This window comes from Chiloscyllium plagiosum, chromosome 13, assembly GCF_004010195.1.
Source record: "Chiloscyllium plagiosum isolate BGI_BamShark_2017 chromosome 13, ASM401019v2, whole genome shotgun sequence".
NCBI lineage: Eukaryota > Metazoa > Chordata > Chondrichthyes > Orectolobiformes > Hemiscylliidae > Chiloscyllium > Chiloscyllium plagiosum.
Window position 1 is genome coordinate 44,289,218 of NC_057722.1, and position 13,014 is coordinate 44,302,231.

Here is a 13,014-nt window from a genome sequence, read left to right on the forward strand (position 1 = left end):
TTTAGATAGGGTTGACCATGAGGACCTTTTTCCATGTATGGAGTCAGCTATTACGAGGGGACATAGCTTTAAATTAAGGGGTGGTAGGTATAGGACAGATGTTAGGGGTAGATTCTTTACTCAGCGAGTCGTGAGTTCATGGAATGCCCTGCCAGTAGCAGTGGTGGACTCTCCCTCTTTATGGGCATTTAAACGGGCATTGGATAGGCATATGGAGGATAGTGGGCTAGTGTAGGTTAGGTGGGCTTGGATCAGCGCAACATCGAGGGCCAAAGGGCCTGTACTGCGCTGTATCTTTCTATGTTCTAAGTGAAGAATAGAGAGAGACCAGATGAAGCAAAGAAAAAGATAGAAATTGGAAGCAAAACTGATTATTTTTTCTAATTCCACTTGAGCAGGAAGCACTACTGAGATGTCAGATCAGTGTATGGAGAAAGAGTAATCGGTGCGAGCCCCAAGTGGTACTGGAACAGTGAATGGCTGTACCTTTGATTTGCAGAAAATGAGTTGAGTTAAAGGAGAAGTTGTTCATACTAAGAACAAGCTCAGCCAGGTGAAGGAGGGTGGTGGTGGACAGAGACTGTGCAGGCCTCTCTTTACTGCGGTAATGGAGAGCCTTCAGACCTCCTGATGAGGCATCGATATGTAGTGGGTATGCATGTGCATAGGAGGTAGCTAGATCCAGAAAACTGGAACTTATGGAAGGGCATTCAGTATCAAAAATCATGAGTGTATTTGGAAAGAAGCTGTATAAGTGGGGAAAGTAGAGTCAAAATTTGAACAAATAAGTTCAATAGACTGAAACAATTACTTCCTTGTCAAGTATAGATATCAAAATAGCATGTGCAAGTGCTGATGTAAATAATACCTTAGTCATGATAAGTGTCAGTTGGTGAAAGCAGTGAGATTTGCAGATAACAAGGTCTGAGTGGCTAGCACAGCAGCTAATCTATGCCTAATGAATAGAATCAGTGAAAGCTTAGAGACTGAAAATTAATGTAAAATAATGTCAGTTTTGAGGAATGGAAGAAGTAACACTGAATAAACAGGTAAAGATAAATCATCAATAGCTGAGACAATTATCACACTTTAAGTATGTAGGAGGTATCGTGTCAGAAGATGGTTCTTGCTATAAACAAAACCAAGCTAGAAAAACGATGGCAAAGAATTCCATCTCCAAACATAAAAAAAACTTGCCAGAACAAGAATGAGTAGAGTTCTTGAGAAAGGAATGCTCAAGACAGTAATTTAGAATATCATGTTGTATGGAACTGAAACATGGACCTTACAAACTGGATATTCAAAGATAATTCTGGAGAATGATGGAATAGTACAATTGGAAAGAGTACAGGATCAGTGCAAAAGTACTCTGGATGATGGAGGAGAAAAGATCATAAGTGATTATTACGAACAGATATTAACAAGACTGGATTGGCCATAGTTTAAAGCTTGAGAACTGGCTGAAGGAAGATGAAAGGGATAGAGGAAGATAAGAATAAGAAAGAGAATGCTGATGACAAATAACTAGAAATTGAAAATAACAGGGTAAAGAAGAAAACACAAGACCAAGAGGCTTGGATAAATGAGCAGTGGACTTGCCCTCAGGCAAATTGCGACCACAAAGACCTAATTGAGAATGGCATGTTGTGATCAATTGAGGGGCAGTCAGATGGCATTCCTCTTTCCCCAGATTGTGCTTGCCTGCAGCATGGTTTTTTAAAAGGACTTTCTTGCCAATTCAGTGAGTGTTTAACTCTTCATGTACTGGGTCTATCAGAAGCAGAGGGTTTTTGTCATTTTTTGAAAATAATGTATGTATTGTACTTAACCCATTTAAATTTAATTAGTAATAACGCTCCAACTTGCACACGTGCATTCAAAGTTCTCTCACTTATCAGTAAGTCACAAAGGGGAAAAAGAGAGAGTGAAATGCTTTAAACTTCAACAAACTTTAAAGTCATATGGTTCTTATAGGTTGATGACTTGAGTGGATCAGGCTGAGCTCAATGGTCCTGGTCTCAGTGTTGAGGCAGTTGGACATGTCGGCAGACAATTTATCTGTCATTCTGGAGACAGCATCAGCTGCTGATTATGTTCTTTAAAAATCTTTCTCTGAGATGCATGAATAGTTGATCAGCAGACAGGGTTCAACTTTGAAAGTTAGGTGGAGAAAGAGGGATCCATGCAAGCATCTTGCTCCCAGAGCAGTTTTTCTGCTCCTGTCTCTGCTCTCGAATTTAACAGTTTCTTAAACACAACAAGAGTTAATTGGTTTAACTCCCAACTCTCTCTTCAACTGGCTGAATGACTAATCTGCTCTGGGTTAGTTCACGCGTCCCCCCTCCCACACCTCAACAAGCCACCTTCCACTCCCGGCACCTTCCCTTGCCATTGCAAGAGGTATGAAACTGGTGCCAACAACTTCCTCCTCACCTCAATCCAAGGCCCAAAAGGATCCTTCCACATCAGGCAGAGAAGTTCTGACTTGATTCAATTATAATTGGAATTGGTTCCTTTTTCAGCAAGAGTTAATTGTCTAATGTGTTTGCTTCTAATGCATTGTCCCAACTCAAATAATTCTGAGAGTTGTGTGAATAGATGAGGAGAAGATAGCATTCCCACTCCTTCAAGGTGGCTGTGCTGGGGTTGGCTATACTTAATTCCTTTGGAATTTAACCTGTATATTAATGCAAATATTCAGCTATATTTGAAGTTGCAGTTTCAAATTGCTGGAATGTTGGTTCTGTCTTTTTTAAAATCTATTTGGTAGTTTTCAGTCAGCAAATTCTTACTCTTGTTTTGAGAAGATTTGTAGCTCAAGTTGTGGTTCTGGGTGAAGATCTGCTTGCTGAGCTGGAAGGTTCATTTTCAGACGTTTCATCACCATACTGGGTAACATATTCTGTGAGCCTCTGGCTGAAGCACTGCTCGTGTTTCCTGCTTTCTGTTTATATGCTTGGGTTGCTGATGTCATTTCCTGTGGTGATGTTATTTCCTGTTCTTTTTCTCAGGGGGTGGTAAATGGGGTCCAAGTCAGTGTGTTTGTTGATAGAGTTCTGGTTGGAATGCCATGCTTCTAAGACAAATTAAACAGAGACACATGCGAGAATTCCTAGAAGCATGGCATTCCAACCAGAACTCTATCAACAAACACACTGACTTGGACCCCATTTACCACCCCCTGAGAAAAAGAACAGGAAATGACATCGCCACAGGAAATAGCATCACCAAGCCAAGGAAACCCAAACATATAAATAAAAAGCAGGAAACACGAGCAGTGCTTCATCCGGAGGCTCACTGAAGATGTTACCTAGTATGGTGACAAAACGTCTGAAAATGAACCTTCCAGTTCAGTGAGCAAACCTACACCCATTTTTAAATAATGTCATGTGTTGTAGCATAAAATGTTGAATGTTTTGGTGACTTGATTAACTATATACATAAAGCCATCGTGTATTTAAGTCTCCCAATTAAATTTTGAAGTCATTTGTACAGCATTCGAATATTACTGGCAAAAGCACTCATATTGATAAAAGTACCATGGAGAATGCAGCAGCTAATGATGATTGACTGTTAACTGCCAGCTTAATTGGTCATGTTAATGTATTGCGAAATAGGGCAGCAAATGGATGTGATCTGTTTTGTTCAGTTGAAACCGGGTCAGTGCATGTTTATTAATTATTGTAGCTTCCAGTACACACAAGTCCACTTACCAGACTATCAGTGCTCTCATCTGACACAATATAAACGTTTTTACCCTTTATTGGTATTCTTGTGAATTGCTCTGATGAGCACAATACAAAATCTTTGACAGAAAATTTTTCAGCAGTGTTCAATTAAGTTTCTGACTAGTCAACTCCATGTAGAATTCGTGTTGCCCCATGTTCATTTCAACCTTTATCCCCATAGGGCCACATTCTATTGCTTTTAGTCGAGAAAGTTGAAGATAGATTGACATAGTGCCCCAAATGTGTTGTCAGTATTACTCAAGTATAACCAGTTGAAAGTTTGTAATCCTCCATTATGAGTTTCTGGCTACTAGCCATTCAGGATAACCCTGTCCACAACAAAAATAAAAACTAAGTGTTGCACATTACTCAAGTACTCATTCAGCATATCTGCTCCTCATTCGACATATCTGCTCCTCATTCTGAACTTATGCTTTTTGGTTGGTCATCTTTAAACCACCTTAAACCCAAAGTAAACGTATTTATCTCCCCTAATGTGGCCAGTCTGTTCTCTTCTATTAATAATTCTGCTGTTCTGTATCTGCAACTCCAAACTGGAAAAACATCAGATCAATTTAAAATATTTTAATTTATGTTTTTGTTATTTAAATTATACACTTCAGGCGTATGACGTCTGTTCAGAATGTCAGCTGTAGTAACTAATTTAGTTTATGCTTTTACAGTTAAATCAGTTTTTGCTTATGATGCCCATGCAAATCTTGGCTATGTATTGTGTACTTTTTCAGGTAATGAAGATAGCACTGTACAACTTTGTTTTAGTCACTAGCCAGGTGATTCTCTGCCTATCTCGTATAACTTTCATTTTTCTCCCACTTAAGGTCATGCGTTATAATGTCCCTTTTACAGCCTGGGCTCAATGAGAAGGCAGAGTGGGTTGAGTTAGCATGGCAAAAATTGATGACAGCTCTCGGTTTTGTCTTCTGTTTGGATGATGGGGAAAGGAGTACTGGCCCTGTTAGTTTTAATTTCCTGAAGTATTCCATTGTTCAGTTTTATCCTAGCCATTATCTTGGTTCACAAATGATGCCCACCCCACCATTTGAAACGATCATTGATGTTTGGATTTAAACTGACATCTGATTCATAATAAAATACTGAATGTGGCAACTACCAGAGTACTCAATGATAAGTAACAAAAATGTATCATTTACATTTATTAAACTTGATTTGTATTGTCAGTATATGAAAACAATTTTGAATTTCTTTAAATTTTGTAATGTTAAAGGACGGGGATGCTAAAAGCACATCAAGTGACGACTAAGAACCTGAGCTTAGCAGTATCTGACTGTTTCTGGAAAATGGTGCGTGAGTCCGTGGAACAGCAGGCTGATGCATTTAAAGGTAAATATACATTAATGTCACATTCTGGTTTCTCATCAAATTCACGACAAAACAGGACTATAGTTTGAATATTTATTCTGAGCATTTGAAGTGGAAGATATCCTTGGTTTATTCTGTTAGATGATCAGTTAATTGTTTATTTCAGATAGAACATGAAAGTGAAGTTATCAAGTTCATTTGTGGTTTTAATTATTCTGGTGAAAGTGGTCAAATAACAAGAATTTGAAGAATTACTTGATTTTTTTTGCATTCAGATTTCCAGTGGCAAAATGGAAGTTTATAAAGTAAGATACTTTTTGGCGCATCAAATTTAGATGTGAATTATACTGGACATGGCAGAACCCTTAGGAACATTTAACATACAGATAGTTCTGGGTATGCAGGTCCACAGTTTCCTCAAGGTGGTAACTTAGGTGGCCAAAGTGATTAAGAAGACAATATGACATGTGTGCCTTCATTCGCTGGGGCATGGAGTACAAGAGTTGGTGAACCAATTGCGCTGTATGAAAGCTGAAAATGTGTTGCTGGAAAAGCGCAGCAGGTCAGGCAGCATCCAAGGAACAGGAGAATCGACGTTTCGGGCATAAGCCCTTCCTGAAGAAGAGCTTATGCCCGAAACATCGATTCTCCTGTTCCTTGGATGCTGCCTGACCTGCTGCGCTTTTCCAGCAATACATTTTCAGCTCTGATCTCCAGCATCTGCAGCCCTCACTTTCTCCTGCGCTATATGAAACCCTTGTTCAGCCGCATTGAGAGTATTGTGCACAGTTTTGGTCGCCAGACTACCAGAAGGGTGTGGAAGCTTTGGAGAGAGTGCAGAGAAGGTTCACAAGGATGTTGCCTGGAATCAAAGGCATTGGCTATGAAGAAAGGTTAAAAAGACTAGGACCATTTTCAATGGGAAGACAGTAGTTGAGCGGAGACCTGGTAGAGGTCTACAGAGTTATGAGGGGCATAGATAGTGTAGATAATCAGAGCCTTTTTCCCAGGATTGAAGTTTCACTTAGATGGGGTAGAGGTTCAAGATGAGAGGGGGAAAGTTGAAGGGAGATCTGTGTGTGAGGGAAGGTTTTCATGCAGAGAGTGGCAGGAGCCTGGAATGCATTGCCAGAAGAGGTGTTGAAAGCAGGCACATTGGTGACATTTAAGTGTCATCTGGATGGTTATGTGAATAGGGAGGGGATAGGTGGATACGGACCGAGTAAGGACAGAAGGTTTGATTTTTAGTTAAGTGAGGGCATGATGGTTGCCACAGGATTGGGGGGGGTGGTTTGGGGGCAAAGGGCCTGTTTCTGTGCTGTACTACTTTGTTTTGTTTTGACCTATAGGAAACAGTGATTTTTACTGTCATTATGTTGTGGAAAATAAGAGTCAAGATTTACTTATGTAAATCTACCTTCAGTACGTTATTATTACAACTTGATCATAATCCAATGGAAGGAGGATCCTGAGCAGGATATTTGTTTGCCCTTTGTTTTGTGCAGCCTGCCCTGTCGGTGCTGGCTGCGGTGAAAGCAAATTGCCTTTTTCCACTCCCCTACTTTTTCCCCTTTGCCTCACAAATGGGCAATCTGCAGATAATTATCCAATTCTTTTCTAAAAGCCACAATTGAATCTATTTTCACCATACTGTCACTTCTAAAGGCTGGGTTAGTTGAACTTTGAGCCACCAAAGAAAATAAATCTGTGATCAACTATGTGGAAATAAACTAAAGAGGCTAAAAGGCATTCAGCAACGCTTCCAAAAGATACTACATTGCAGAATGGCAAAAAGCTTAGTTTAATTCAGTAATGTCATGTATTTTAGTGTTGCAATGTTCACATTTGTAAGCAACAATGTAAACCTCTACTGCTTTATAATGTGCATAACCTCCTGGAGGGGATGGTATAATTGTATTTAAGTTTGGGGATTTACTAAGGATCTCTGAAATATGTTGAATGGACAACAAAGGTTGAAGAAGGAAGTTGATTTGTCAAGGCCTTGTTACTTTCATATCATGAGGAAATAACTGAAGCATTTTTATTTAACACTCTGAATAAAGTAATTTCCCTGATTTGTTGGAGATGGTTTGATATCCATAGAGGGTTTTGTTTCCTGTGCACTGAGATAAGCTAAAACAGAATGCATGCATATGCTGCCACCTCCTAACCCCAAAAGACACTCTACCCTTTTAACCTGGCATCCTATTCTCCCTGACTTAACTGACACTCTACCTTCCCAGCAGTCTAACATTATCAATGCCTCATGCACTTTCAGTTTGATAGCAGGTGTCAAAGTGGCTGTAAAGACCTTTAAATTTGAATACGGCATTTGGCTGCTGTGAAAATGAGTGTGGTTTACCTTCCTCTGCCAGTTCTGTGTTATGAGAGAACTGTCAGAATGGATGTATGTCATTGCATGTTTGAAGGAGATATGAGAGGAATCTACTATCAGAAATGTGAAGCTCCCTTACATGAAAAAGGAGGGCTGGAGTGGCAATCTGTATTGGATTGACAATCCTTGGACCATCTGTCCTGATAGATTTCAAGGAGATGAGCGGGACGTGTGCACTTATATAAGTATATGTATACATTATGTGCAGATGATGTTTGAAAGCCATGGTGACTAATCCTATAGTTTGGACCATCTTGAAATAACCTGAAGTTGGCACTGAGGAATTTAATGATAAACCAGAAAGTGAGGTTAGGCCATAGAAATTTGCTATCATATTGTGTGATACTGCAAAATCAGCTCTAAGTAACACAGAGCAATGAAAAGTGCCAGAAAGAGAACTTTATCTTTTTACTCTGAATACATCTGTTTCCTATCATTTCTGTGCATGGTGCTATGTCTCATAATCTAGCCTTGGTCAGAATTCAGCAGGATATATAAGTACAGCAGAAATTACACACCTTCTGCATGATGAGAAATGAAACCCTATGCAAATTCAATAACTTTTGATCTAACAGATCCCAGGAGGACTTGCTTTGTAGTGGTCAGTAGTTTTTGTGTTAAGTGAATAGCTGTTTTGCAGTGTGTTCTTCTATGATGGAATTTATCCATATCAAGTCACTACAATGAGCGATAATTTAAGGGCAAATAAATATCACAGACTTTCTGGTGGGCAGCTCTACTTTGCATCAAAATGTTTTATGTAGCTGTTCTATACAAAATAATTTTGTAATTCATGTCTTGCGTCCTCAGTGCTTTGTGTATCATGAATGATTTTGAAATAAAGTAGCTATTGTAGCGAAATGTAATCATTTCTAACTGCACAAGTTAACAGATGAATGTTGAATTGATCTGTTTTTGGCCATGTTGTTTGGAGAGAGATTGATTGTAGTAAAAAGAATGGCCAACTGTTTTTAAAGTGTACTTTTGAATCTTCTGTTGTTCAGCACTGATTTAACTGTACCTTTGATTTTGCAATTCACCTTTTGTCCTATCCTGGCATAGCAACCTAGCTATCTGCTTAAGTCTTGGACTGCATTCAAGTATGTAACTCTGACTCAGAAGCAAAGAATGCTGCCAACTGTGCTCAACTAAAATATCTATAAAGACCCACTAATTGTAATCATTCAGATTGATTTATTAGTTTGCGGAAAAAAAAATCAAATTAATAGAGTCATAAAGACATGCAGCATGGAAACAGATGCTTCAGTCCAATTCAACCATGCCGATCAGATATCCTAAACAAATCATTCCAGTTTTGCCAGTATTTGGCCCGTATCTCTCTCAACCCTTCCTGTTCATACACCATCCAGATGCCCATTAAATGTTGTAATTGAACCATCCTCCACCACTTCCCCTAGCAGCTCATTCCATACACGCACCTCAATCTTATCCTTAGATCATTTTTAAATCTTTCCCCTATCACCTTAAAGCTATGCCCTCTAGTTTTGGACTCCTCAAACTTTGGGGAAAGACCCTTTCCAAGCTCTTGATGATGTTCTAAACCTCTATAAGGTTGCCCCTCAGTCTCTGATGCTCCAGGGAGTCTTCTGCTCAGAAAGTTGATACCATGCCCTTGAGAGGACTATTTTAAAATTGAAACTATTGGACTTTTTTTTTTGAAGGGTTATTAGTGCAATGTTTCTTTTTTGAATAATGTGACAGTAATGACATCTCAGGAGAAAGCACAAAAATAATATATTAAAGTAAGAATGCAGCTTTACATGCATTTAGTTGACTTTTGGATCACAATAAATAATTTCAGGCACCAGATTTCAGAAGGATATCAGATGAAAGTCAATATGTAGAATATTGCAGATAATTGTTTTAGCACTCTTATAGTTTCGGACCATTTCCAGGACAGTAAGAATTCAATTTGAATGAGGATACAGAAGACCATTGACCATTTTAGATTTTACATGGTAATTGCTGCAGAGAAAAGTAACCTCCTTTCTCTCAATTGTCAATTTTTGGCTCTAATTTACTAGAGGTGTATATTAAAGTAGCAGTTAGATTGATTACAGAGGTGTACTTCACTGTTCAGATAATTTGATTGCATTTACCTTTGGATTTGAATATGTATTGCAATTAATTTCTTTAATTTTTCTTATTTTTAGCTACTCGATTTAACCTTGAAACTGAATGGAAGAACAACTATCCTCGGCTGAGGGAACTAGACAGGGTAACATTTAATTCTCAATACATCAAAGTGGGTATTTGTGATTTCATATTTCTTTCTAACTTGGTATTTTTTATGTTAGAATGAACTGTATGAAAAAGCGAAGAATGAGATTCTGGATGAAGTGATCAGCTTAAGTCAGGTTACTCCGAAACACTGGTAATGCTATTTTATTTTTTATCAGAAAAAATAAAGTGCCTGTCTTTTTAGAGCAATGCAGTTCTACTGAAATGATGATAATTAAAATAAAGATAAATAATTTTATCTTGTAACTGTCAGTGTCAGCCTGCTACCTGTGTAGAAATAATGTTCAGTACAGATGCTTTACTGACTGTTTTGCTATGGATTGTAGTAAAGTCAGCAACAAAGCTTCACACATCAAGTTGCCAATCCTTTAATGTTAGAAGAGAGGAAACAGAAACACCTTAACATTAAACTGTTAAAAACAAGGTCTGTCATAGTCCCAGCGTGGAAGTCTCAACCTAGTTTACGTATATTCAAGAATCCAATTCTAATTTGGACAGGGTATTTTAGTCCCTGAGTAGCCTTCCTGCTGCCTGCCTCTCACCTGTCTACAATTTTTAAGTGGTGTAGGATACCGCCGATTCTCAGCCACATAGAGGGTCATTTCATCTCTGGTCTCATATTTGAGGCTGGCAGGTGGTGTTCAGAGCAGAGGGGATCCTGGCAGATCACTCACCTCTGGGTGAGAGTAGTGGATAGGGATGAGGGTTTCTTCCTCAAGCTGCCTTGGCACATCACCCTTCAAGAACTACTCCCAAAAACCATGGCCATTAAATCAAGACCCTCAGGCCATGCCTCTTCTCCCCATTGTGAGACCTCCTACATTTCCCTGGTCCAGGGCTCCATGGCTATTTGCTGTCCCAGTTCCTGCCAATGCTGCCCTTGCCATTGCTGACACTTTAGAGCACAGAGGTAAAATCAATGACTGCAGATGCTGGAAACCAGATTCTGGATTAGTGGTGCTGGAAGAGCACAGCAGTTCAGGCTGCATCCAAGGAGCAGTGAAATCGACGTTTCGGGCAAAAGCCCTTCATCAGGAATAAAGGCAGTGAGCCTGAAGCGTGGAGAGATAAGATAGAGGAGGGTGGAGGTGGGGAGAAAGTAGCATAGAGTACAATGGGTGAGTGGGGGAGGGGATGAAGGTGATAGGTCAGGGAGGAGAGAGTAGAGTGGATAGGTGGAAAAGGAGATAGGCAGGTCGGACAAGTCCGGACAAGTCATGGGGACAGTGCTGAGCTGGAAGTTTGGAACTCGGATGAGGTGGGAGAAGGGGAAATGAGGACACTGCTGAAGTCCACATTGATGCCCTGGGGTTGAAGTGTTCCGAGGCAGAAGATGAGATTTTCTTCCTCCAGGCGTCTGGTGGTGAGGGAGCAGCGGTGAAGGAGGTGTGGGCACAGGTTTTACAGTTCCTGAGGTGGCACCGCAGGAACTGTAAAACCTGCACCCACACGTCCTCCCTCACTTCTATCCAAGGCACTAAAGGAGCCTTCCACATCCATCAAAGTTTTACTTGCATATCCACTAATATCATTTGTTGTATCCGTTGCTCCCGATGCAGTCTCCTCTACATTGGGGAGACTGGGCGCCTCCTAGCAAAGCGCTTTAGGGAACATCTCCGGGACACCCGCACCAATCAACCACACCGCCCTGTGGCCCAACATTTCAACTCCCCCTCCCACTCTGCCGAGGACAAGGAGGTCCTGGGCCTCCTTCACCGCCGCTCCCTCACCACCAGACGCCTGGAGGAAGAACGCCTCATCTTCCGCCTCGGAACACTTCAACCCCAGGGCATCAATGTGGACTTCAACAGCTCCCTCATTTCCCCTTCCCCCACCTCACCCCGGTTCCAAACTTCCAGCTCAGCACTGCCCCCATGACTTGTCCCACTCACCCATTGTACTCTATGCTACTTTCTCCCCACCCCCACCCTCCTCCAGCTGATCTCTCCACTCTTCAGGTTCACTGCCTTTATTCCTGATGAAGGGCTTTTGCCCGAAACGTCGATTTTGCTGCTCCTTGGATGCTGCCTGAACTGCTGTGCTCTTCCAGCACCACTAATCCAGAACTATAGAGCACAGGGCAATCTGATTAGCCAGTTCCTGTCTGAAGTGAGAATTCTTTCAGATTGCATGCTGCAAGTTCTGTCTCTGGCAAATTACTGCTTCTCAGAAGGATTCCCTGCTAACCTTTCTGCGTTTTAGTGCTTCTTCTGCACCAGAGCATTTCTGAAAGCACTTTGAATCCATGAAAAAATGAGAGGCATTTTGTGTTAAAGGACAGTAGAGAAATTGCTTTCTGAAAAGCTTTTGCTTTTGGAAGAAATACCTAATCTTGAATGGTACATTCAGGCATTGTCTTACAATCAATATTACAGAATTCTATATGTAAACCAAACTTTTGCAAGGAAATTATTTGTAGGCTTAATTTTCTTTTATAACTTCCAAAATTTGAGGAGAGGAACGTGAGAACTGGTGAATGAAATCATGTTTTCCTCCTTTCATCCCATAGTAAATTCCGTACTTTTATACCTTACAACATACATCTGGCATGCAAAGGGAAATGTTAAGTCAAACTTTTGAAGGACACCATCAGTGCAAAAATATGTGTCCATTCATCATAATCTTTGGATCTTCTTTTGACTTTACATGGTTAATCTGGCAGCACATCTATGATGTGCCATAATACACCTTATCCTTAAGTTCCTCAGTTATGTTGATTTTCATAAACTGAAAGAGCATTGTCCCCAAATGATCTCAAAGAATAATTTACTTGACCAGCCTTTTGTCATATTGCCATTTCACACATTGAAACAAAAAAGGTAAAATGCTTCTTCTGTTTCCCTTTGTGGAAAATGCTGTATTACCTCTTTCCATAACCTGACAAAGTTAAGTCATAATGCCAGCATTCATGTTGTACTTTATCGTGTTTGTTTTTAAATATAATATCTCAAAGTACGTCATACACAGATTACTTTTAACATCCCTTTCTTCTACCAATAATCAGTTAATTCACTTGATTTATTGTTTGAGGAAAGAATTGTGGCTAGTACCTGGAAGAACTCCTTGTTCTTTAAATAATGTAGCTGTGTCTAAATGTCCATTTCATTGTGGAGATTTAACGTTTCATTTGAAAATCGGTATTTCTGGTAAAGCAACTTTTTCTCTGTGCGTAGTGTTAGTGCGGATGAAATGATATCAGTCCGAGCCCAGAGTGCGGTTCAACAATCAGTAACGTTTATTGATACAGTAACACCGGCGGAGACCAACCGAGGTCCGAATCTCGGCTGT

At 40.1% G+C, this 13,014-nt stretch overlaps 1 protein-coding gene across 5 annotated transcripts in view; it reads left to right on the plus strand.

Moving 5' to 3' along the window:
- Positions 1 to 13,014, plus strand: part of opa1 (OPA1 mitochondrial dynamin like GTPase) — a 171,013-nt gene that overhangs the window by 66,973 nt on the left and 91,026 nt on the right. For all 5 annotated transcript variants that reach the window (XM_043702258.1, XM_043702259.1, XM_043702257.1 and 2 more), the window contains 3 exons: positions 4,975 to 5,090; positions 9,639 to 9,703; positions 9,783 to 9,859. In XM_043702258.1, coding sequence (XP_043558193.1) covers positions 4,975 to 5,090; positions 9,639 to 9,703; positions 9,783 to 9,859 — 258 coding nt within the window. The remainder of the gene's footprint in view (positions 1 to 4,974; positions 5,091 to 9,638; positions 9,704 to 9,782; positions 9,860 to 13,014) is intronic.